The 26,835-nt window shown below is 36.0% G+C and overlaps 1 protein-coding gene across 3 annotated transcripts in view; it reads right to left on the bottom strand.

The window, feature by feature from the left end:
- The window catches only part of Abca5 (ATP binding cassette subfamily A member 5), a 67,969-nt gene that overhangs the window by 29,785 nt on the left and 11,349 nt on the right, over positions 1 to 26,835 (bottom strand). For 2 of the 3 annotated variants that reach the window (XM_034505512.2, XM_034505511.2), the window contains exons 4-18: positions 26,439 to 26,600; positions 20,603 to 20,691; positions 18,038 to 18,267; positions 15,726 to 15,867; positions 14,478 to 14,666; positions 12,406 to 12,553; positions 10,777 to 10,945; positions 10,034 to 10,092; positions 7,499 to 7,609; positions 6,116 to 6,291; positions 5,447 to 5,566; positions 3,767 to 3,905; positions 2,552 to 2,642; positions 2,236 to 2,375; positions 742 to 861 (exon numbers count right to left, since the gene is read on the bottom strand). In XM_034505512.2, coding sequence (XP_034361403.1) covers positions 742 to 861; positions 2,236 to 2,375; positions 2,552 to 2,642; positions 3,767 to 3,905; positions 5,447 to 5,566; positions 6,116 to 6,291; positions 7,499 to 7,609; positions 10,034 to 10,092; positions 10,777 to 10,945; positions 12,406 to 12,553; positions 14,478 to 14,666; positions 15,726 to 15,867; positions 18,038 to 18,267; positions 20,603 to 20,691; positions 26,439 to 26,600 — 2,085 coding nt within the window. The remainder of the gene's footprint in view (positions 1 to 741; positions 862 to 2,235; positions 2,376 to 2,551; positions 2,643 to 3,766; positions 3,906 to 5,446; positions 5,567 to 6,115; positions 6,292 to 7,498; positions 7,610 to 10,033; positions 10,093 to 10,776; positions 10,946 to 12,405; positions 12,554 to 14,477; positions 14,667 to 15,725; positions 15,868 to 18,037; positions 18,268 to 20,602; positions 20,692 to 26,438; positions 26,601 to 26,835) is intronic. The other variant, XM_076935537.1, reaches the window with a different exon arrangement.

The following is a 26,835-nucleotide window of genomic DNA, read 5'->3' as shown; positions in this document are numbered from 1 at the left end:
GCCCCTCCCTAACAAGCCTCCACAAACCATTCATTATTGCTGAGATCAGGACAATACAACTCTACTCTGCAGATTTTCCTGCCACCCTAATTCAAGTGCAATTTTACACACAAGTTTACTGACTGACCTGTTCTTCCTTCACACTACAGCTATCATTCAATAATTAGAAATGCTTTTCAGAGCTAGACAGGAACCCAGAGTCTTGCAGATGCCAGACAAGTAGTCTATGGTGGAACTACCTTCCCAACCAAGAGTGTGTTCACTAAAAACACAGACCAGGATTACCAAGTTATTCCTTTGCTTTAAACCCTTGATACTGAACTCAAAATTAAAGGAAGCACTTCCCAGATGCTCAAAGGCAAAACCTGACCCAGCCCTCTGGCTACTCTCTGACAGCAATGCCGATTACTTCCTTCATGGTTCCCACCATGCTGGCCTGCTTTTGGTCCCTCAAAGACATCTAATTCTCAACACCTGGCAAGTGGAAACTTTCTTTATCCAGTACATTTTGCCCTAAGATGTTTACATGCGTAAGTACTTCTGGTGATTCACATCTCAGTTCAAACATCTCAATAAAGCCCTCCCTGACAATAAGACCTCTCAAGAATATCATATCATTTCCTTCATAATCTCTATCACTATCAGCAACATACACTTCATATGCTTGCAAAATTAATTCATTTACTTATATAATTACTTGTATTGTCCAGTTCATTGGCTGGTCTTTAGTTCTGTTTTTACCTGCTTGGTCAATTTCTGCTTCAACTTCTAGCTTTAAAAATACATCTTCCAATGTTGTCATGGAAACACCATAAGAAATAACACCCAGGTTTGAATGAACATCTAGAGCAGAAAACAAACCTGAAAGGCAGGAGAAAGAAGTTGAATGATACAGAGCTCTCTGAGTGGTTAGATGGAGCAGTTAAAAGCATGTATGTCCTTCCCTGTCCCCGGGTCGGTGTGCCTCACAACTGCCTTGAACTCCAGCTCCTAGGAATCTGATGCTGAGGAGCTTCTCACATGCAAGCACCCACATACACACATACACACACATACACACACACACACACACACATGTAAATAAAATCAATATAAACTGACCTATTCAAATCACACAAAAATCTAAAATGCCATTCAAAAATGAGAATGAGCCAGGCATAGGTTTTCATTTCTATGGTCTCAGAACTCCAGAGGCTGAGACAAGAGAAGTGCTAGGAAATTAAGACTAACCCAGCACCGCATGGTGAGTTCTAAGACAACCAGACAGCTTAGACTGGAGTCTAAGATCCTATCTCCAAAACAAAACAACAACAAAAACACACACAAGAAGAAAAGAAAGAAGGAAGGAAGGAAGGAGGGAGGGAGGGAGGGAGGGAGGGAGGGAGGGAGGGAGGGAGGGGAGGGGAGGGGAGGGGAGGGGAGGGGAGGGGAGGGGAGGGGAGGGAAGGAGGGAATGAATGATTAAATTTACTTAGCCAGCATAATGGTACTCAAAGATTTTGGTGTCAGGATACTTTTAACATTATAAACTGTACAGAATGCCAAGAAAATTTTAATTATGGGAAAATACTTATTAGAACTTTAACATGTTTCAAACTAAAAATAATAGATATTTTATAGCAATTAAATAATAATTCTAAATTAAAATAATTACTTTGTAATTTATTATGAAATTAGAAATTATTTGAAAACACATGAACAGCCTCTCTATACACATATACACGAAACAACAACAAAAAGAAAAAGCAAAACCACACACTCACATACCTTGTACTCAGGTAAGCTACAAACAATTCTGCCAGTTTTGAAACAGGGCTCCCACTGTCCAACTAGCTATGCTGGCCTGGAACTTGCTATGCAGACTATCCTGGCCTCAAATCTCTAGCCATCCTCTGGCTGTCTCCACCCCCTTATTGCTATGATTATAGACAAGACCACCAAACGCACCCTAATTTTCTTGTTTTCTTAACAACATACACAAATTGCTCTTTATTTCCATTAAGTATTTAAATTAACAAATGATAGTTGCATACTATTTGTAAAAAGACAAAAGCAAAAATCATACATATCAGTATGCAGTATTTCAGGTTTGAAGACAAGTTGAAGCAGAAAAACTACAAACTCTGACCAGTTGGGACTATTACATAAAGAAATAATCAAAAAAGACAGAGAAAAACCTATCCCCCAAACAAAAGCTCCATTCAACCAAGAAACTGAAAATAAGAAAAGAAATACCTGAAAACTTGTCCATGTCTTTGAAAGGCAAGCTATACACAAGCTGTTGGTCATTCTGCTGCAGCAGAGTGGCAGCGGGTATGTGTTGCCTGACCAGTGAGGAGAGCGAGTCTGTGGCACAGTATCTGTCTATATACATGCTAGGAAAAGCCAAAATCATATTTTATGATTAGTCCATAAACAATCAATAAACTCTAAATATTCTATACTAGATCACTAAACATGGCTAGGGCACAATAGAGCAAGCCTTGAAAACAGTCACAGTAGGCTAAGCATAAAGACAAACAGAAGAAGGTCACAGAAGAACAAGTGTTACCTCAGGCGGTAGCCGATGCCCCATTTACTTTTTAGGAAAATTGAAGAACCAACACATTTCAGCATTCCTTGTGATATGACAGCTTTTCTGTCTACGAAGTGGAATTCATATTTCAATTTCGAAGTTAATAACAGCATAATACAAGTATTACATCATTAATCATCATGATAACCTTATAAGGAAGACGCTAGAATATCATCACCTATTTTTTCCAATGAGAATATTGAGAGAAGACAAATACACGTGCTTAGACATGTTATACATAGCTATTAACATAACAAAGCCAAGACTGTCCTCAGGCAGCCTGACTCCAGAGTACATACTCCAGATAGCTCAGATCCTTCCTAAAGGAACCTATAATACAGGAGTTATCATGATTCCTTTATAACCAAATGTACAAAAAAGGGAAACATAATGACAAAAATAAAAATGTTAGTTCATTTGATATAGATACTTCTGAAGAGATAAGGGATTTATCCATTTAATACTTATAGTATTTCAAACTCTCTGACTTTTGTCCTGGGTGTTAAAAACCAATCCCAACATATATAATTTTAACATATACATATACAAAATTGCAGAGAAAATGGCTAACAGGCTAGTAAGAGCTACCTTAGAATGACCTGCTTACAAAGCTGACCCTTGACTAGCAACTGAGAATCTGGACCTGGGAAGGTTTCAATTAGTGTCAAAACAGACAAGGAAAACCACTATGTCTAAACGCTGAACACAAAAACATAGTTTATGCTGACTGCTTGCTTTCCTTTCCTTCTGGAGTTGTACTGCGTTAGGAAGTACAGCTCTATGAACCAGACACACAGGAATTACAGACACTGAGCTTTAATAAACTAGCAGATGATAGTTCACTTTGCATTTGCTTACAAGTAAGCCATGGAGAAATTAAGGGCCTCTGGAAAGCATGTGCCTGGCTTCCTTCAGACTTCTGCCTCACGTGACTCAGCCCTTTGCTACTTTTGCTTCATAGCCTTTTGCGACAATAAATTAGTATATATTAAGAATGGGAAATCGTGTGTGAGTTATTTTGAGAAATCACTGAAACAGGATGATCTGGAAAACACTGAACACAAAAATATATAATTTTAAAATTTTAAAACTTGTTTAGAATATGTACCATTAAATAATTCTTTTGTTCCTCAGGATTTACCATTTCTAAGTTTAACTCCCTTATCTTTTACAGTAAATCAAACATCTCACCGGCAAGAATGTCAGCCTCATCCATGAAGTGAGTGCTAAACACGGTCACTCTGTTAGCCTTTCTGTATTTTAGAAGATTCCAAACAATGTGGCGAGAGCAGGGGTCCATTCCTGCTGTTGGCTCGTCTAGCAGGAGTATCTGAATGAACAGAGGTATAAAAATGGCAAGAAAACCAAAATATTAAAAATGTATGTGGATACTGGAAATTTTTCTCTATTTCAAGTTAATATTTTCACCCAAAAATCTTTCTTAAAGTTAGTATAAATGTTTAAAATTGTGAATGAATGTTTTCCTTGGTTACTTATATATAAGACACTGATATGACAATCAGACAAAAAAATGGCAAAATGATTAAATCTACTGCTATAAATGATTAAGTCTGTAAGTAGAGCAACTGATGGTTAGAGACAGATGTTCTGTATCACTGTAAGGGATGCAGTCTAGGCTGGGAAAGGAAGGTTTTCTTTCTACTTTTTGAGGGCATTTTTTATTAAGATAGATTCTTACTCTGCAGCCTAGACTAGCCTTGAATTTATGATCTTCTTGACTCAGCATCCTGAGTGCTGGATTATAGGCATGTGCCACCTTATCTGGCTTCAAGTTGTTTTTAATTTAAAAAGCATGAAAGGGTGCTAGCAGGAAGTCCAATTAATAAAAAATCAAATCCACCCTGATCCCATGCTACAGCAGAAAGGTGGAACATAGCAAGGCAGTGGTTTCCATAGGCTCTCTGCTGTAAGCAGACATGAAAGCTTTCTAACAGTGTGTAAGGTGAAGTTGCTTCTGTTTCTACAGGCCAAAGAACAGCAAAGAAACACGCGAAATCACTACACCAGATAGTGACTACCTCAACCCTTTAATTTTTGTCTTGTTCTAATTTTTTAAATTTCTTAGTTTTGTATGCATATGAGTATTATGCATGTATATATGTCTGTGTATTACATGTGTCCCTGGTGAACTGTCAGGGGCAGCCTTGCTTATACACTGAAGGCCTAGAAAATCAGCCATAGGCCTAAGTCAGCCTGCTAACATAAAGTCTTGGATCTCTGTGGAAAAACACTGAAACAGATGGCTATAAGATATTGTAAACAGGCAGCTTTGGTGGACATTTACCAGCCTGGATAAGAACAAGTAGTCATAGGTCTTGTGGACAGTCATAGACCTTGGGTAGCCTTGGTGGATAGTACCAACTTAGATGAGGACAAGTGAATCATAGGCGGAGTCATAGTGATCTGTCCCCTGAACCTTCACCCAGCGGACACTCTGTTCTGGAAGATACCTGTGCTCTCCCTGAACACCTATGCTCCTGCATCATCCCCTTCCCCACATCCTGCCTCTTTGTGTATATAACCCCTGTGTGAAAAAGTAAAAATTACGAATTGATCAGCCTATAGACAAGCCATGTTCCTTTGTGTTTGCCCATTTTTCCCCATTCTCTCTTAGGTGATCTCCCCGGACCCTGTTTAATGCCCTGCTGGACGGGGCAGTGAACCACAGGCCAAAAACTGTATCAGATCCCCCAGAACTGGAGTTAGAAATAGCTTTAAGCTGCTATGCTGGTGCTGAGAATTGAACACAGGTCTCCTGGAAGAGCAGCCCGTACTCTTAACCACTAAGCCACATCTCTAATCTAATACTATTTAAAGTGATCTCATCAATGAAATTAACACTGTATTTACCTTTGGATTCCCAAGAACTGCAATTCCTAAAGACAGCTTTCTTTTTTGGCCACCACTTAATTTTTTTGCTTGATTATCTTTGATGGCTTGCATGTCCAAATCCAGTAAAACTTTTTGCACCTATAAAAAAGTATAAACAATGTTCTATCAACAATCATATCATTTTCATAGTCATCAAAATTAGACTTTACATATTTTAAGTTTTGAAGTACTATTTTAAGCATCATTTAAAGCAGTATAATTTTAAAATTATTTTTAATATCAACTTTAAAATGTCAAGTGAGTATGTGCTTACTTTTTACAAATATTATAATTTTGAAACTAATAAGTAAGAAGGTTCTTAGGGAAAAGTCTGCTTCAATTTTGTTTCTTGCTGGCTGAGTATGAAGGCTTTGTGTGTGCTGAGGCAGAGACTGACAAGGGATGATGCAAATCAAGCAGAAGAAAGGGAAGGAAGAAGGGAGGAGCGAGTCCTCTCAGGAGGAAAAGAGGATCATTCACATGTGCTAATGTATGCACTCCAAATCCATCCAATTCTTCATATTTTCTCTTTACTGGCCTAGAGTGGTTTTGTATGTTTAGATTTTTCAAGCATATTTACTGTATAATTATTATAAAGCATATTAATATAAAGGAAATACAGTGATGGTTTACATATGAATAACATACTTCTTGAATTATATTGTTGGCTGGTATTCCTTTGATTGAAGCCAAAATTGATAAATTTTCTTCTACTGTCAGAACATCAAAGTTCATATCTGACTGTGGACATATGCCAATCATTTTTCTTGCTTCAAACATTTCATCTATTTCAGAGACTCTGTGTCCATATATAGAAGCAAACCCTAAAAGCAAAATATTTAAATTTGCATTAAAGACATTGAGTATTAAAAATGCATGTTCTGATATACATCATAACTTACTCATTTTGTTACAACGCATACACAAAGCCAGAATTAATATAAATTTGGAAGATATATTCTCATTTTGATAGCACTGGTTGTATATTTTCAATTATATTTCAACTTCATTTCCAAGGCATATTATACAGTGGAAAGAGCAATAGTACACTACAAGCTTAACAAAAAACATATATGTCACTACAGTGACAGCGTTTATGGGTCAGCCACAACTTCTTTCACGTCCAATACTATGATACAATGAGCAAGCTGTATAAATCATGCCAGGCTGGCTGGATGGTCAGTCTTGAACATCATAATGCCTTGAGTTCCTGCTTTCTTATCTCAACTGAATCAAGTGATAATTTGATTATCAGATTGGAATGATAGTTTGCTTTACTTAAGAACTACTAGTCAATGTGATAATGCATGGGAACTCTAAAAGTCATGTGTCTAAAGTGTAAGATGTTATGACTAATGTCCAAGAACATCTCAAGTAAAAATAAAGAACAAATCAAACTAATTTTGAAAGTTAAGTCTCATTTACAAAGTTGAAATGCAGAGTCAATACAATCTAGCCTCTTTATAATAAAATGTATTTCATTGACAGTATTCAGTAATTGCAAAAACATGGGACTTCCACACAGAGTTTACACCTATAATATAATCCCAGGCCAAGATTATTCTTTTGAGGTACTGATCTTTAAATCTGATTTTGGAACACAGTGTTAGTTACCATTCTTTCTTTTAGCTGTATATTGAGATATCTGTGAATCTTCCAATATCAATTTAATTTCCAATTAGTTACTAATTTATTCTTCCATGCAAATAAGAAATAAAGATATGCACACATAAATATGTGATAGAAATAGGTATATAAAATAAATGTTTAAAAAGTAAATACATAGAAAGTTAAAATTATATTTCTTGCTTTAATAAATACCATGGAACCAATTTTTTATTTTAAAAACTAAGTATACATAGTATGGAGAAAACTTCCTCACAGATAAATAGCTATTCCAAATCACTGACATAAATCATCTAGCACACATGTGAAGAGGACAAACGATTGCTACATACTGTGACTCCTTGGCTAATAACACTAAAAAAAAAAAAAAGGAAATTGTTTTTTCTCAAGTGAGAAAACTCTTACCATCAGAAGGTGGGCACAGTCCGCACAGAATATTCATCAGTGTGCTTTTTCCTGTTCCACTGTGGCCCAGCAGTGCAGTAATCTGACCTTCATATATGTCAAATGACAAATCTAGTTCATGGAAAAAAAATAAGGTTCAAATGTTTATGTATCCATTTAGCTCTGTAAGGGAATTCATAATTCTACATAATCTTAAGGAAGACAAACTTCAATGCAGAAAGTCACCGACATAGATGAAGCATATGAAGTACTCTGGATATAGTGTAAGTAGCAGGAGATGTACATCATCTGTTACTGATTGGTTCTGACACTAAGAATTAAGGTATATACAAAATATTTAAAGGTTTTCTGTGTACTGACTTTTAACAGTGGTCAAAGAGGTTAATAGAGAAATCTACCTCACCAAGGTATCTGAAGTTAAATAAAATGGAACAAAAAGAACAAAACAAGGAATAGACAACAAAAGCTAAGAGGTAAGAAAGTACAGAGAGGCTCCACTTGTGAAACTTTTTACTTTCGTTTTGTGTTCATTTTGTGTGTCCGTATGTGTTGCCTGCATGTGTGTCAGATCTCTTGGAACTGTTGTTAGATGACTGTGTACTGCCATGTAGGTACTGGGAACTGAACCGGTCCTCTGGAAACAAGACAGTGCTCCCTGGGCAGCAGGCCAGTGTGTAGTGTTCCTCCATGGTTTCAGCTTCAGTTCCTGCCTGAATTCTGCCCTGACTTCCTTCATTGATGGACTGAAGTGTAAAAAGAGATAAACTCTTTCCTCTCCAAGATGCATTTGCTCATGATGTTTATCACAGCAACAAGAACTAGAACACATGGGCTGTTGTTGTCCTATTGTTGGATTCTGAGGCACTTTAAAATATTATATATAGAAACAAGTGCTTTCTTGGACACAGGATTTACAGACGTTTCTTCCAATCCAGGACTTTTTTCATTTCATTAGCAGTATCTTACAAGCAGCAGGAGACTCAGATTTTCAATCAGTTACAGTTCACGCTTTTAGAGCCAAACCCATAAAACTTTTGTTTAATCAGGTCTCAAAATACTTGTCGTGTTTTTCATTCTTTAGGCTTTATGTCATTTAAGTTTTGTACTTGGTTACATGACTCACTCTTCACTTGTTTTTGTCTACAGTGCTCAGCATGGCTCACAGATCATGTTTTTATAGTTTTTGTTTTGTTTTAAACTTGAATGAAAATTTAATTATTCATAAAAATATAAGTAATATTTCTGTCTTCTCTATTTCACTGATTTTTCTATTTCTTTTATGCCAAAATTATCTTGACTACAATAGCATTTATATGAAACCTTGAAACAATGTAATGTTAAAGTACAAATTTGCTAGGTTTTTTTCACATTTGTCTTGGCAATTCTATGTCATTTGCATTTATATATAATTTCAGAATCCATTTTTCAAAATGAATAAAAAAATCTAAAAGACTTTTGTCTAAGTGTGAGTCTACACTACATGGTTAGAACTCACATGTACACATCCATACTTCCAACCCTTAAACACGGTGTTGCTACCTGTCCAGCTCTTACACTCGTCAGCAATCATCTGTACTTTTTACAACATACGTCATAGAAGTACATAGTATTTTGATGTTTTTATTTTAATTTTCAGTTCCTCAGTGGTGGAATGAAGGCACACAATGATTTTCTACATTATCTTATATTGTCACCTTTCTAAACACACTTTCAGTTTCACTACATGTACTGCAGAGACTGATCACTTTATATGCTTCCTTTACAACCTAGGTATCTCTCATTTCCTTCTCTTGCTTCTTGGCATTGGCAATGACTATCAGTTGAGTAACTCACAGTGGAGGTCAATAGATAACCTTTAATATTAAGTTAAACAATAGAATAATCATTTATCATTAATGGCACTGTAGCCAGAAATGATGAGATTCATGCATTGGGTGTAATTTAAGAATTTGTTTATGCTCATCAAAACACACTACTCATAACCAAAAGGCGGGCTTCACGCTGGAATAGGATATTTGAATACCTTTATCTAACAAATGGCCACTGAAGGGATGATAAGGAGCATTATTTATTGGGCCAACATAAAATAAAACCATACTGACAGACCACTGTCCCCTACCAGATCCAGTCACACAAATTAAAACTGTCAGTGTGTAAGTGTGTTTTATGGATCCTGGAAGATAGTGATACATCAGTAAAGGTACTCCAATTGTCTGGACAGACTTCACAAAAAAAGAATCTTACAACAAGATAAATAATACTTATACATGTATACAATAATAAAATACAATATAGTTGAACCAGAATATAAATAAACTGGTTCAAATTGTTAGGTATTTTCACATCAACAGATACTACTTTCTGGCTTTATAACTTCTATGTTGTAAGTATTATCAACATTAGTCACATAAAGTATCTACAGTGGAAAGACAGAAAATCTTAATGGGTAAATTTAACTTTGACAACAACAATGCAGACTGGTTCTCCATCTGTACTACGCGAGACTATGGACTAAATCCTGGGCCAGCTACTTACTTCTCAAAGCCTCCACATTCTCATTTTTCTTTCTATACGCTTTATGAATACCACTTATTCTGAAAAACACAGATTCATATTAAAAATATATACGAAATTTTCTAATTACATGTGTTAACATATATTTTTATCCAAGCTGTCTTAATTGTTTTAAGATTACCTTTTAAATTTTGAACTAGATATACATCTCTAGCAATACAAGACACTTTCCAAACTATTAAGACAGGGTTGCATACACAGAGTAAGGTAACAGTTATTCAAATTTGAGGGAAGATACTGAATGAGGGGAACTAGAGAGATATACTGAAATCACATGTCCAAAATGAGAGTAAATTTGTATACAAAATATAGAGAAGAAAAGTCTGAAATATTTAATAAAAAAAATAATAAACCACCTTCCTGCTAAAACAAAGAACCAAATAACATTGACATTAAGGACACGATTGTCTAAAGATGCTACAGAAATGAAATCCTGGTCTCCACATTAGGCATCGACCACTCCGTTTCAGGATGAGACAACTGAAGTGAAGCACTTGTTTCAAGAATTCATAGATTCTCCTCATCTGTCATTCATCAAACGCTTCTTGAATCAGTAAGGGGCTACAGTGTCAGTTCGTGTGAGCACTACCAAACTGCCTACAGTGTGGATTTTCTCATCCCTTATCTTCTGTGATAGTGTAACATAAGATTTAAATGTCACAATTTCCAGCAACAGTTCTACCATACCTAAAAATCAAACATACCTTATAGCTTCTTTTCCTATAAATTCTGAAGAAACGGGTTCAACAATTTCATTGAGACTAATATTGCCATTAATGTTGGCCTCCGATAGCTCCTTATAGTTTCTTTTGCTCTTTGACCAGTATGATGGCTTTAGAAAGTACAAAGATGACCTCCTCAAGCCAAATTCCCCTAAAAATAAACATTAAAACCTGAGTTATATCAAATTATTTTTGAAAGCATATCTAAATCATAGTTAGTAAATAACCTTACTTTAATTTTAAATTTAAAAGTCCTATTACATAGGTATGGTAGGTAGCACACACCTTGAATCCAAGCACTTGGGAAGCAGAGGCATGCAGAATTCTATGAGCTCAAGGCCAGCAGAAGCTACATAGCAAGTTCCAAATCAGCAAATCTTGTCTCAAAGAAAATTAGTAAAGATTAATTAAATAAAGTCATATTAACTAGTAGTTATCATATTAGACAGGCCTGGAATATAGAAAAATCCAATTACTACAAAAAAAAAAAAAAAAAAAAGAGGCCAACGCCAGTCAGTGATGGTGCGCACCTTTAATCCAGCACTTGGGAAAAAGAAACAGGCAGATTTTTTAGTTCAAGGCCAGCCTGTTCTATATAACAGAGTTTCAAGACAGCCAGGGCTACACAGAGAAACCTCGTCTCAAAAAACCAAACAAAAACAAAGAGGCCATGAACTTGAGGCAGGGGTAGGGGTGGAGGGGTTGTAAGGCAGGACATAGAAAGAGTTGGAGGGAGGAAAGTGAAAAAAGACATGATATAATTGGTTTTTAATCTTTAAAAATAAAGCTAAATTTTAAAAAGATAAAAAAAAAGTGTTTGGAGTTATGAGGCATTGTAACTGAGTGTTTGGATCTTAGAGGGTAAAATAGTTTTAAAAGATTAATATAATGAAGGATTGAGTTATGAAGTGCAGGCTAGGCTGTCAAAACAAACATCTTTGTAGTTACACAATCTCTTCATGTTCACTAGGGGCTATTTATATACTATTTATTGTGAATATATGGATATGTTACTTATACACTATTACTGAGGCTATGGACCTATCATGATTGCCCTCCAAAAGACCCAACAAGCAGCTGAAAGAGTCAGATGCAGATATTTGCACCCAACCAATGGACAGAAGCTACTGACCCCTGTGGTTGAATTAGGGAAAAGCTGGAAGAAGCTGAGGAGGAGGGGGACCCTGTAGGATGACCAACAATTAACCTGGACCCCTGAGATCTCTCAGACACTGGACCACCAACCAGGGAGCATACACCAGCTGATATGAGGCCCTCAACACACATACAGCAGAGGACAGCCAGGTCTGGGTTTAGTCAAAGAAAATGCAACTAACCATCAAGAGACTGGAGGCTCCAGGAAGTTTAGAGGTCTGGTGGGGTGGGGAGCGGAGACAGGTGGGTGGGGAGGAGGTATTGGATGTGGAACAGTCGGAGGGTGGACTGGGAGGGGAATAAAATTTGGAGTTTAAAATAAATAAATAAATTTTTTTAAAAAGAGCAAATTGAACCATCAATATGATGTAAACTACTCTGGCTAGGAGGAAAAAAATAAATTGATAGCATAAGAGCAAAATTACTTTAGAATCTTTACAGTAACCAGCCACATACCTGGAATGACTTGGTCGAGATATACAGCCAGGAGAACATAGAATACACTGTCAAGAGCTAGCATGACAATAGTAATAATTAGAGGATAGGGACCTTCAGTCAAGTTAGAAAACAAGGCACCCTCATTAAAATCTTCTAAATGCATGACCTGATGGGGAAAAAAAACAGACCACCAACTTTACTCCACAAAAATGATTAGAACAAAGCTAACATTACTAAGCATAATTCATTAAATTAAGAGTAACATTAACAACATTATTAGAAAGTAATTAGTAACGTTCTTATAAGGAAAACAGATCACAAAAGAAGTTTATTTAAAAGATTCACTTTATCATTTCTATTCTGTGCAGGGGTTTGTTTGTTTGTTTGTTTTGTGTTTTGAGACCAGATCTGTCTCTGTAGACCAGGCTGCCCTTGCACTCACAAAAATCTACCTGCTTCTGCTTCCTTACTAAAGGAGGGTTTAAGGGGATGCTGAGATTAAAGGCATGCACCACTATGCTCTCCTTTTACTTATTGTCCTTCCCAGTCAGTGCTTCCTAAGCCTGTATACAATACTCCCTGAGTCATTTAATTCTAATGGAATGATAAACAAAGGAAATAAAAGCAATGTGCAATGCTGAAACACCTAAGAAAACAGAACCAAATAAAAACTGCAGGATAAAATTATGGTCAGCATGTCTGTAATACTGAAAGAAGGTGCTTTGGTTCTCCTAAAGTACACACAACAGACACTTGTGCTACTGAGAGAGATGTTCTAGAAGCAAAGGCCCTGCTCAGGTAGGAGTTCCTCCCGTGTGAACAAACTCATTTTACCACCCTCCATTTCAGTCCTCTCGTCTGTGAACTGAAGATCATCAAATGACATTTAAATATTCTGTCACTCCCAACAAAACCTATGACCATAGTCCCACTTTGTGAAGAAAAGAGGAACTCAGTATAGTATCAAAGTGTGGAACAATAACTCTTTTTTTTTTTTTTTTGTTTTTCGAGACAGGGTTTCTCTGTGTAGCCCTGGCTGTCCTGGAACTCTGTAGACCAGGCTGGCCTCGAACTCAGAAATCCGCCTGCCTCTGCCTCCCAAGTGCTGGGATTAAAGGTGTGCGCCACCACCGCCCGGCTGGAACAATAACTCTTAAGTAGTTAAATCTTCTTTAATATGCTTATAAATAATCTATTGTAATGCCACCTCATAAAACATCTATATAACATCAAATATAGTATGAAATCATATTTCTTTGTACAATAACTGAATTTATGTTCTACTCTGTAAATAGCTCCTTATGAGATTTTTTCACTTGATTCTGACTACACATATAAGAAAAAATAAAAATAAAATTTATAAAGCGAAATATTCTTCATTTTAAAATGTTTTCATATTTTACGTATACAGGTGTTTTGTTTGCATGTATGCTGAGCATCACATGTATGCCTGCTGCCCATGAAAGCAGAAAGGGGCATCAGAGCCCTGGAACTATAATTATAGCCACTTGAAAGCCACCATGTGGCTTTCAAAACTGAACTTTGACCCTTTGAAAGAGTAGCTAGTTCTCTTAACAAATAAGACATTTCTCTTACCCCTAATGGTAAATGTTATTTTGATAAATGACAATCCCATAGTTCCCTAGACAAGGAAAACCTACCACAAATACAGAGTTTACTATTTTCATCTTGACAACTTTGTTCTGTCATGCATGATTTTCTGTTCAGCATTCTTCTAAAGTAAATGTATAAACGTTTCCAATAGAGCAATGAAGACTACTTGGAACTTAAACAAGTAACTTCAATGAACTGAGTTATACACTACAGTAAAGCAAAAACTGAGGAATTTATAAGCAAGGTTTAACTGAAAGCTTAAAACTAAAGAAATTCTAAGAGAAAGGAGATATACAATGTACATTTTCATTTTCTTCTGATGGAATTTAAGTTTTCTGACATTTCTTTCTCATGAGATGATAGTGTTGTTTGTTTACAAGTCAAAGGTGATATTCGAGGCACAACAAGACTCGTGGCTGCCTGAACTGTCAACAAGAGAAAGTACTGGGTGAATGGCAGGTGAACGCACGACCCACCTGTGCAATCCCAATCAGAAAGGCACATTGACACAGAGGACTGAAGAGCCACACCAGCGACCTGGGGAAACTTTCTATGAGGACTATCAAGAGGCCAACAAATCCAAACGCCACAGTGACAAAAAACTCAACGACTCCCACGTGTTTTGATTTTTTAAAAAGAGGCGTCAGCATTAAAGCAAAAAACACCTAGAAAGCATAAATGTAAGGTTATTGTATACCTTGTATATACTGACCCAAAAGGAAAATAAACTTTTATGAAAGAAAGATGCATTCATGGAAAAGTACAGCTACTAAAATGCAGTTTCTGTTACAGGAAGATGCTTTGTTTTCATACAAACAGAGATACACATTTAAAATTTTTAAACTGACAAATATTAATGATTACATTTTATCTGTATGATAGGGAAATATAACCACATTTACACAACAGTGTCCATAAGGAACCGTGTGTTAGCTAGCTAGCTCCAGGGCCCACTTGCCTTTATCCCCTCACCTCCCAATCCCCAACCTCCACACTGAAGCTTCAGATACTCTGTACCCAGGCATTGTGTGGGTGCAGAAAACCTAGACTCCAGTCCTTATCTCTGTGAGAAAAGCACTTTACCCACTGAGTCATTCCACAGGTCCCCAGTAGCCTTTAAACAAAACAAAACAAAAAAAAAAAACAAAACCCGGTTTTAGTCTGAGTGTTAAAAGTGATATATTAGTTTTTTATGCTGGAAATATGAGTTATTTATAATTTATTATTTTAAAGACTGGAAATGATACTAAAATTATTTAACTATATATATGGGCACATAAACCAATCATGACACAAAAGTCAGTCATTATTTCAGTATTCAGTTAATATACCAAATGAATACCAAGACTACTGAAGAACTACATTTTAAAAAGAAAAATGACCTTGAGACCTTTAAAACTAATTGTCCTATAGAATCAGCAAACTTGAAAAGGTCAGGGCTTCACGAAAGGAGAAAAAAGTGCAGCAGTGTGAAGTCTTTCACAGGACAAATAGAGACAACAACAGAAGTGTAAAATACAATATATCAAAACAAGTTAGATTTAAATATGAGATTATATTGTAATTTTTCTAAGAAGTATGATAACAGTACATCATGTACTATTTAGTTATTTATCTGTAACTTAGCAAAAATATCTTTAATAGAAAATTGTCTAAGTTTACCAAAGAAAAAGATCCCAAGTACATTACCATGGTACTTTGACATTCTGAGGTAAGGTACTCACAGATGACAATCCATATAGAAAGAACAGTAGAAAAATGACAACGCTGCTACTCTGAGGGAATAATGAAGATGCTGTTGCAATGACGGCCATAAGAAGAGACATAAGGAATATCAAACTTGTGTACAGAAGAACCCAGGAAAGCCTGCAATGAAAACACAAATACACTGGTATGTCAAATGAACAAGCTTTGGTAGTGAAAACACCATTTTAAACTAAACATCAAATTTGTTTCAGCCATTTTATTCTTTACATCAATTTATCTGCATGTGTTCATGTACTGAACACGAATGCTGTTAGGAAATGAAGAATGAAGAAGGAGCCAAGCCGCAGGTGGATGTGACTGACAGAGACAAAATGATCTCTGAGTCAAAAGCTTTAGAATGCAGTAGCAGTGAATGCTTAATTTAAAGCTTAAACTCTCAAAAGCCTGAGAGCAGGGCACCTCTGATTCTCTTAAACTGTAAAAGTTTACTAAGTCAACACAATCCTTGTCTTTATGAAATGATATATACTTACACCCCTGATGGCTTTGGTTATCGTAAACCCAAAAGACCTTACCAATCAATAGCAATAATTACCATACTTATGCAATGTAAGCTACTGATTAATAAGATCAACTAGAAGCACTATTTTAACTCAACTTCCCTTCAGTTAGAGCTCAATGGAATTATTATTAGTATTTAATTTCACATTTTATTTATTTTCCAATTAGCATTGAAAAATATTTTAAAGAAAACTTGTTTTAAACATTTGAGTTGATACACATTAAGCACTTAGAGATAAATTCATCCAGCAATTTCAATACAAAAATAATAATCCAATGAATCTTTAAGGCCATTTCTAGAACATTTAAGAAAAAACGGTGGGTGTGCTAATGCACACCTTTAATCCCAGCATTCAAGAGGCAGAGGAAGGCAGGTTCCTGTGAGTTCAAGGCCAGCCTGATTCACCTGGGAAGCTCCACGACAGCCAGAGTTACTTGTGGAGTCCCTGTCTCAAAAAAGCAGTGGGGGGTCTGGAGAGATGGCTCAGTGGTTAAGACAGCTTGTTGCTCTTGCAGATGACCTGGCTTTGATTCCTATTATCAACACAGTGGCTAAAAACTATCTATAACTCCAGTTCCAGGGAATCCAAACCCCTCTTTTGGCTTCTGCAGACAATGTATACACAGTGCACAGACATGAACACAGGTAAAACATCCATACACATGAAATAAAAATATAAAAAAGCAAAGAAAATGTTAAGACATAATAATACCACTACATAAAGTTTTATAATTGTCACAATAGACCAATAAAAATTTGCAAAATGCAGGCTGGAGAGATGGCTTAGCAGTTAAGACAAGTGACTGCTCTTCTAGATGTCCTGAGTTCAATTCTCAGCAACCACATGGTGGCTCACAACCATCTGTAATGGGATCTAATGTCCTCTTCTGGTGTGTCTGAAGATACCTACAGTGTAGTCATGTAAGTAAAATAAATCTTTTTTAAAAATTGTATAATGCATTTCTGTATTTATAAAATTATTTTATAAATACAATAACAAAAAATTATAAACTTTATATAGTTTCTACTAGAAGTACTAACCTTCCTCTTAAATAAGCTAAGAAGAAACCAATTTTTGTTTGAAACAGCATCTGGCAATCTAGCCTAGGTTGGCCTGAGACTCAAGACCCCTGACTTGATTTCCTGAGTGCTAGCATCATAGGCAGCCACAAGCCAGCCAGCTTAGACACAATTGTCTTAATTACACAGTAGAAAGAAGAGAAGAAAATACTTAGTTATTTATAAATATCATAAAATTAGCACTGTATAAAAATGCTGATATATTAACCCTCACCTATGGGAACTTTTTTTTCTCCACTTGTACCTCTATAAATTACCTCTACGCTCCTCATCTTAATTTCCTTAAGTTCTGAAGTGAGGAAAAGAATCTGGAAACCACATGTGTAGACCTTAATCTTTTTAACTGAGCTGTCAGTGTTAAGTATATGCTCTGATATCAGGGAAGGACATTAGTAGTCAACTTCTAGTTTTTAGAGATTTCCTATCTTCCATGTAATGTTACAATGATATACATGGTGCATGCCTCAAGGGTTCGAACACATTGTGAAATAAAATGTAAATGTATTGTCAACAGAAACTTTCAATAAAACAAGCAGCTAATCGACTAGTCTCAAATTCTAAGAAAATGGAAACAGAAGGAATCAGGATCAGCACTACCACAAATTGGGTGAATGAAAGTACACTGCTGAAGAACAGTATATTTAATAGAACTGTTAATTATACTAAATAGTAAACCATTAAACATACCAAAAAGCAGTGTCATGAAGTCCCATTATCTTTAAAAATTCCTTTAACTTTTTTTCTTTTTCAGCTACAATGTGAATTGCCAGAAAGTACCCGAAGGGTGAAAACGCTATGACGAGGTAGATCAGGATGACCCCTCGAGGAAAGGTGTCAATCTCCACAACAGCAGCTTCTCCCATGATGACAGCTTTGGTTGACTCCAGCTCCCTCCACAGAGAAACATTAGTCTTCAACTATAATTAGAAAGTGTAAATACATTAAATTAACTAGTTCTAACAATAGCTCCTAATAAAAGCTAGTTATTATACACCTAAAAAAGTAACATTGTGCAAGTAAAATATTCAAAAATCCACACTTCTGAAATAAGTGTGGATGGCCATAATATAATATAAAGTAGAATTCTGCTTTAAATTCATTCTGGTTATTAAAAGTTTGAAGGCTGTGGATGAATAAATTTTGATTAATTCATCCAATAAAATAAAATCATACAATTTTACTACCATATAAGCAGATTAAAGGGATAATAAGAATATGTTTCAATTATGAAAATGGAACGAGTTCTCTGAAACCTTTCATTTCTGGTGGATAAATGATGTGCACCCTACTCTCACTAATGTCAAAATGATGCTCTTTCTTTAAATTTCAACTGAGGCTGGAGAGATGGCACAAGCAGTTAAGAGCTGCTCTTCCAGAGGACTTAGGTTCAATTCCAGCAATCAAATGGTGGCTCACAACGGAGTCTGTAACTCCATTCCAGGCGATCTGACACCCTCACACTGACATACATTCAGGAAAAACGCCAATGTATATATAATAAAAATAAAACATTTTAAGAAAAGAAAAGAAAAGCTATGTTTCTTCGAAGCTGAGGGCCAAGTCAAAGGAATGATTGACAGCCACCATTCCTATGGCTATTTTTTAAAAAGCTCTCTTAAAGAACATGTTTTCTAGGGCTGGAGAAATGATTCGGCAGTTAAGAACACTCCAGAGAACCCCAGTTCAAATCCCAACACCCACATGGCAACTCACAACTGTCTGTAACTGTAAGGCCTGACCCTCTCACATAGACATACATGCAGGCAAAGACACCAATGCACATTTTTAAAAAAGGCAAACAGATTTTTAAAAAGAGCATGTTTTCTTACTGTTTTAAAATTGATACATGTAGAAATAATGTAGTTACTGATTTGTGTAATAAAGATGTTTACCAATTAATACTTCTAATATTTAAATGAATGCTTAAACAACAAATCTGTATTACCCACAGTGGTCTAGGCTTATAATTGCTAATGTCTAACTAAAACACAATTAAGTTTTGTAGTATCATCTAATGTTTCAGTCTTTATCTTAAGCACAATACAATTGAATTAGCACAGGATTGCAAACCCATAATACCATCATAGCATGCAAGCCACAAGAATTTATAAAATAATTTTACATACATCAATTTATTTGGTTTTTACAAGAGTTCTATCACGAAGAAAAGCATCGCTGTTACAGTCAATGTGCTTCATGCAGTTTACCAACAAGGAGAGCCAGGACTCTTGCTTAGGTTTCAATTCTACTTGTACGGCCATTCACAAATACTCTGAATGTATAGTTTGGTAGAGAAGACTGTTTATATGCATTTCTCTTTTTATTGTTATTTGTTTGGGTTTTTGTTTGTTCTCAAGAAAAAGTTTATCTTTGTCTAGCCTTCACTGTCCTGGAACTCACTCTATAGACCAGGTTAGCCCTGAACTCACAGAGATCCACCAGCCTCTGCCTCCCAAGTGCTGGAATTAAAGGCATGTGCCACCACATCCAGCCATATGCAATTTTCAAACTAAAATATTTTATAGCAAATCTCAACTTGAAACACCTTATAGGAAAAGCCCACAGATCTGAGGGGAGATGGAGAAGTGTGTTGTGTGATTCTAATAATTCTAATCCTAAGGCACAGAATGTAAGGCTAATGTTTCTAAAGTGTGAAATGTTGAAGCACATCATATCTTTAGAACATAATTGAAGATTGTATATACCATCTTAGATGCAAAACTGTACTAAAGCACAGATTCAGGAGTCCAAAGGCCAGAATTTGGTCCTCTGCCAGTGATTCAGAGTCCTGAAGTTACTTGATACTACTTTATTTCAGGTTCTCTCTCAGAGGGTTGTTCAACATTAAATGAATTATATTAGAACATAACTTTTAAAACATTGTTTAATGAATAAGATATAAAAGTTTATGAAATAAAAAATAAAATCTAGCACTACAATTAAGATAATAAAAGCAGCTACCTTCTTTACCTTATATGAATTCAAGGGGAAAGGTCTAAAAGCTCAGATACTTCATAATAAAAGAATATTTCAGAAATATTACCTATAATCAATAAATATTGATATTTAGTATGTTGAATCATATTCATACAACTATCCAAAAAAAGGCTTCAAAAATTTATTTTATCTTTTATTAAATGATTATAAGTTATGTATTATTTACATTTTTAAGTAAATTAACCAAATTCAACTTTAAAGAATTAAGGAATAATTGTTAAAGTGTGGTTCAGTTTTCTTCCTTGTTACATTTACCTGTATAATGGCGGCATCTATTGATGCCTGTAAAACTGTAAATCCTGAAGACCAGTACTGAGCAGCGTCACATGACTTTGAACAGCCTGCTATAGGGAGAAAAAGACATAAGATTCTGTATGATACTCTATAGAAGTGCTTTCTTCTGAAACTGTACATGGCAGGTTACTAAAGTAGCATAATCAATCATTCTCTACAGGACCAAAGAAAACCTGGTACTCTCCTTAAAGATGAGTATCTGTTACAATTCCTATTGACTTGACTGCTCAGACTAAATCATACATGTTAAGTGCAGGCACAATGGGCCAATGAGTAAAAGCACCTGCCACATAAGCCTGATAACCCAAGTTTTATACATGAAAGCCACAAAAAGCCAGATATGGTGGTTATGTGTGACCCGAGCATTCCTGTGGTGAGATGACAGATAACACAGGGATAGAAAAACAGTCCAGAGGGTCATGGTCCAGCTAACATGAGTATGAAGCAGTAGAAACCACAGAAGAAATCCTGCCTCAACAAAATAGAAAAGAAAAAAAACTTCTAAAAGTTTCCTCTGACCTCTAACACAGATGCAGCAGAATTTATATAATCCTATACATACATATATTCATACATATGCATCACATAACACACACATACCCCACTTAAAGTAAAAATTATATGTGATAGAATACTGGATGGTTGTCAGGAGCCATCTAGGAAAGGCTACAGGCATGCAAGTGGCATTCTGGAGGGGACACATCATATTAAATGGTCTGCGATGGGTGAACTCTAGTTTGCAGGGCCTTTAGAGATCTCATCTCAGAATTGATTCTTGCAGCTGATATGCCTTTCCTGTCATTATTAAGTTGATATAATTCCTGGGCATTAGCCCACCCTATTGGGCAGATTTTCTGCAGATCCAAAGATGTACTCTCTTGTAACAATACAATATAGACAAATTGGTGATATCATAATTCCTAATAATGGTTCTAAAGAATTCCTAAATTTATACAAGTATATTTTGAGTCTTCTATAGAAAAGGCTGCATTTAAGGCTCTATAAACCTTCATGTGTCACAGGCTAATTCCACTAAGATAGAAAACAGGCTTGAAACAAATTTATGATCAGGGAAAACATTCCTTTTAGGCAAGCTATAAAGCCATTATCTAATAACTAATGTCATAAACTAGGAATGGACAATTTATTATAGATACAAAGATAAAAAATAAAATATTGTCTAGATTTATCTATACAAAACTTCAATACTAATGAGATACAAGGCAGATGATTTGCCACTTGACCAAAACAATGCTAACTTAAGACATAAAAATTATTGTTTTAAACTCTTAATGAACATGTGGAGCTAGTGACAGATAATGAATCTGTAATTAGATAACTAGTGTTAATAGAAACACATGTAAACATCTCTGTTGTAACTTCTTATTCAATTTATGATTTGAATTTATGTTTAAACTTGTGAACTTTTGAAAAAAGATGCTTGGAATACCATGTGATCATGAATCCTGAAAAAGCACAAGGAACTATGACAAGAGAACAAAGCGAGCAGACAGACAGCAGAAAGACAGCAAAGAGAGCAGAGAGAGAGAATAGAGAGAGATAAAGACAGGGAGATGGAGAGGAAAAGGGAGAGGGAGAGGGAGAGGGAGAGAGGGAGAGAGGGAGGAGAGAGGGAGACAGGGGGAGAGAGGGAGAAAGGGAGGAGAGAGGGAGACAGGGAGAGAGGGAGAGAAGGAGAGAGGGAGAGAGGGTAAGAGAGGGAGGGAGAGGGAGGGAGAGGGAGAGAGGGAGAGAGGGAGACAGGGAGAGAGGGAGAGAGGGAGAAAGGGAAAGAGGGAAAGAAAGAGGGAAAGAGGGAAAGACAGAAAGAGGGAAAGAGGGAGAAGGAAAGGGAAAGAGGGAGAAAGAGAGCGAGAGAGAGAGCGAGCACAGGCTTCTCACCATGACACAGGGTTTTTCTTAACAGTGGTTTCTTCTTACTGACAAGAACAGGGCTTTTCATACTTGATAAAAAGATAGCTTTTGCCTTCTATGAGCAATAAAGGTTTGAGCTTATTTTTCATCCAGAATAACTGAGTTCTTTCTGCACTGGCACTTGCTCAATGAAACCTGCTCATAGAGGTTTGCTTTGCTCTAGCCACCAAACATGCATACATATATATTTACACATACATACATACATACATATATATATAATATATGTAAGTATCTATATTTTATATGTATGTATATATGTATGTATGTAAATATGCATGAATACTTCTAGAGTGGATGAGACAGGTGGTTAGACCCAACAAAAAATGTAAATAGTATGCATGTATAAATGTGTGTGTTTCTGTGCATACTGCCTGTGTAAAAGTTTTTCTTTCTGTGAACATGACTTTCTTTTCCTGGTACACTAAAAGTTAATTCTCCAAGCCTCTCTCTTGCCTGGCCAGCAAAAGAAGAGGGTTCTGGGCAAGAGAGCTAAAGGAACCTTAGCAAAAATTCCTCTACTGAATTCCCTGCTGCTATACAGTATATATTAATTGCCAGAAAATTATAAAGTAAGTAAAGTTTTCAGCATTTATTCAAGCACAGAGAATTATAAAGTTTATAAAGTAAAAGTTAAGTTTTCCAGTGCTTATTCAAGCACAGGGAAATTATAAAGTAAATGATAAATAAAGAATTAAGTTTCCCCAGTGCTTAATGAAGCACAGAACAGTAAGAATTAAGTTTTTAGCACAGGACAGCAAGAAAGAGTTAAGTTCCTACAAGGCTGGAGATCATCAGTCTTCTGGCCTGTGTCCCATGCTGTGTCCTACGTCAGCCCCTAAGGCCGGGCAGGCCCCCAGCAGATATAAATAAATAAAAATGAAAATTCATTATAAATGTAATTATTTAAAAGTCATTTTTCTAGGGCTGGAGAAATGGTTCAGTAGTTAAGAACCCTAGCTGCCGCCGGGCGGTGGTGGCACACGCCTTTAATCCCAGCACTTGGGAGGCAGAGGCAGGTGGATTTCTGAGTTCGAAGGACAGCCAGGACTACACAGAGAAACCCTGTCTCGAAAAACAAACAAACAAACAAAAAAGAACACTAGTTGCCACTATGGAAATCAGTGTGGCTGTTCTTCAGGAAGATTGGAATTGATCGACTCATGTCCCAACTCTACAACTCTTGGGCATATACCAAAAGAAGGCTTCATCCTACCACTGCCCGGCGTGCTCAACAATGTCCAGTGCTGTTCTCTTCATAATAACCAGAAACTGGAAACAACCTAGATGCCCTTCTACAGAAGACTGGATAAAGAAAATGTGGTACATTTACACAATAGAGTACTACCTACTCGGCCACTGGGGGGGAAAGAAGACTGTCATAAAAATTTCAGGCAAATGGATGGAAATAGAAACATCATCCTGAATGAGGTATTGCAGATCCAGAAATATGGACTATATTGACTTATATGTGGATATTAGCAGTGAAGTCAATGACAACCAAGCTACAACCCATCAAACCATGTGAGGTAGGTATAGAGTAGGGGACCAGAGGGAATAGAGAGCTCTCATGAGAAAAAGAAAATATAACTAATATTTATGAATATATTGATGAGTGGGAGATCAAGTTGGGATGAGAAGTGGAGAAGAGGATGAAGGAGGAAGTATGGGGAGAAACAGCTAAAGTTAAGGGACTTTGAGGGGTAGTATGGAAACCTAATAGAGTAGAAACCTAAGATATATACATGTATGAAGGTGATCTAAATGAAAACACCAGTGGGAGAGACAAAGACCAAACTGGCCATCTCTTGTCATCCAATACCAGGTTTGGGTTACATCTAATTGAGTTGTTGGCCAAAAGGGCCCCACAGGAATCACCAAATAGCCTAGGCTGTTACCAACTATAGGTTACTTTCCACACACTGACAGCAAGGCCCCACTGTTGAAGAAAACACCTACACAACTCACTGAACATGGAGCTGTTGAGCTGGTGCTTACACAGACTGTTTACCCCTATGTTCCAGCACCTTTATTATAGAACTACATCTATATGCTATCAAAAGAAAAAAAATGTAAACTACAGTGGTGAACTACCTACAAGATATGCTAAGACAATGATGGCACAAAGTTTGTGGTTGTAACCAACCAATAGCTGATCTGACTTAAAGCTCATTAGATATATACTATATATATAAAGAATATAAGAGCCAAGGTGAATGGAGGCCACCAAGAAAATAAGGGCCTTCTAAATCAGTATGATCATGGCTCATGAACTCATCAAGACTAGAGCAGCATACACAGAGCCTGTGTACGACTGCACTAAGTCCTCTGAGCTTATATTGTGACTTCCAGTTTGGTGTTTTTATGGGATTCCTGAGCATATGAATGAGTGGGTCTCTTGTGCTCTCTTTTGGACTGTCTTGTCTGACTTCAATGTGATAGTTTTTGTTTTATCTTATATTTTATTTTGTTATATTTCCTTTAAAGATGAATAAATATATATAAAGCCACCCACTAGGATAATGGAACTGTCAGTTATACCTGCTAGGAAGGGAGAATCAGTTTTCTCCAGTGGAGTGACACTGAGTGTATAAACCCCTGTGGAACTGATCACATGGTCAGAGATAGCTGACCAGCAAATCGGACACCACAGGTTATGTGTGTATACTTTTAATTAGACAACAGTTTGGGAATTTTCTGTTTGCTTATTTTTTCTTTTTGGGTGATGTGTTTTCTAGGTTTTAAGTGTTTTGTTGTTGTATTGAGCTTTTGATTTGTTTTGTTTTGTTTTTTTTTTTGAAAAAACCTTAATGTTGGGTGAGAGTAGAAGAGGAAAGAAATCTAGACAAACTTGAAGATAAAATATTTAATATAATTAAATTTTAAAATTCTTTTAAATAAATAATACTAAAAATACAGACAGGAAGGAAGGAAGGGAGGGAAGAAGGGAGGGAGGGAGGAAGGGAGGAAGAAAGGACTGACAAACACTGGCTGCTCTTCCAAAGGATCTAGGTACAATTCCCAGTGTGTGGCTCACGACCATCTGAAAATTCTGTCCTGACCTCTGTGGGCACGAGGCATGCACTTGATGCACATCCATACAAACAGGCAAAATATTCATAAATATAAAATAAAAACAAATTGCTTTTATGTTTTAGGATAAATTATTCTACAGTGCACATTTCAAAGCATTTGACACATAAGCAGGTTCAAATTCATAAAAAGAAATAAGAATTTTCCACATAAGCTTTTAGAATAAAGGGGAAACTTTCCATACTTAATACAGTGACTTTAATATTGTACAATAAATAGATGATACTATCTTTTCATGGGTTTTAACAACAGTTTTCTATGTTTCAAATGTAAATAAGAAATTTCATTGGTAAGAGATTGAGATCTTAAATATTTATATCAGATCACAGTGAGAATGGTTACATGAAAGAAAAATATATTTAGAAAGGCATACAATTAAAGATTCAATTTTGTCTTTTAAATATAAATGACGCATAAGTATATTTAAATTATATTATCGCTATTTTATATAATGTATACATACTGTACACAGATGTATGGATATATGTACATACCCAATTTTTATTTATGGATACAGGTTCTTACCATGTGCCCCTGATGGCCTAGAACTCACTGTGTAGACCAGACTGGCCTTGAACACATAGAAAGCTGCCTGGCAGTAAGGTGGGTACCACCACATCCAACCTCACACCTAAATTTATTTATGCTGCACATGATAGTTTCCCAAAAACTAAGTGCAGCTGAAATTGACAGTATTGGACACCATCTTATTTTGAGCATAAAGAAACACACTTAACACTGAGTTCAATGATCAGATAAAGTTATTTACCTCTTGAATCCATATAAATAGAAGATACTGGAATCATATCAGGAAAAAAACGAAGTTCATAGGACATGATGTCTTTGAAAACCACACCTACGAAGTTGCTGGGCTTAGAAAGACTGGATGCTAGCATTTCTTTCTCATTTGCATATTCTTCAGTAATTATAACTATAAAATATTAGAACAATGTAATGAGCTCACAAATGGCAACAACATACTATAATATAGTATATTATTGGAATATTTTATTATTATTTTTGTCTTACTAAATTCTTGGAAAATGATAACTGCAAAGAAAATAATGACATAAAATTATAAACAGTATTATTTTATAGATATTAAGTTGTGACCTGATTACATAAATCAAGATTACATAATATATAATTTGTGTCTATAGTACAGG

The sequence above is a fragment of the Arvicanthis niloticus genome, chromosome 6 (assembly GCF_011762505.2).
Source record: "Arvicanthis niloticus isolate mArvNil1 chromosome 6, mArvNil1.pat.X, whole genome shotgun sequence".
In the NCBI taxonomy this organism is placed as follows: domain Eukaryota; kingdom Metazoa; phylum Chordata; class Mammalia; order Rodentia; family Muridae; genus Arvicanthis; species Arvicanthis niloticus.
The sequence above is the reverse complement of the archived record's forward strand: the minus strand, read 5'-3'. Positions and strand labels throughout refer to the sequence as shown.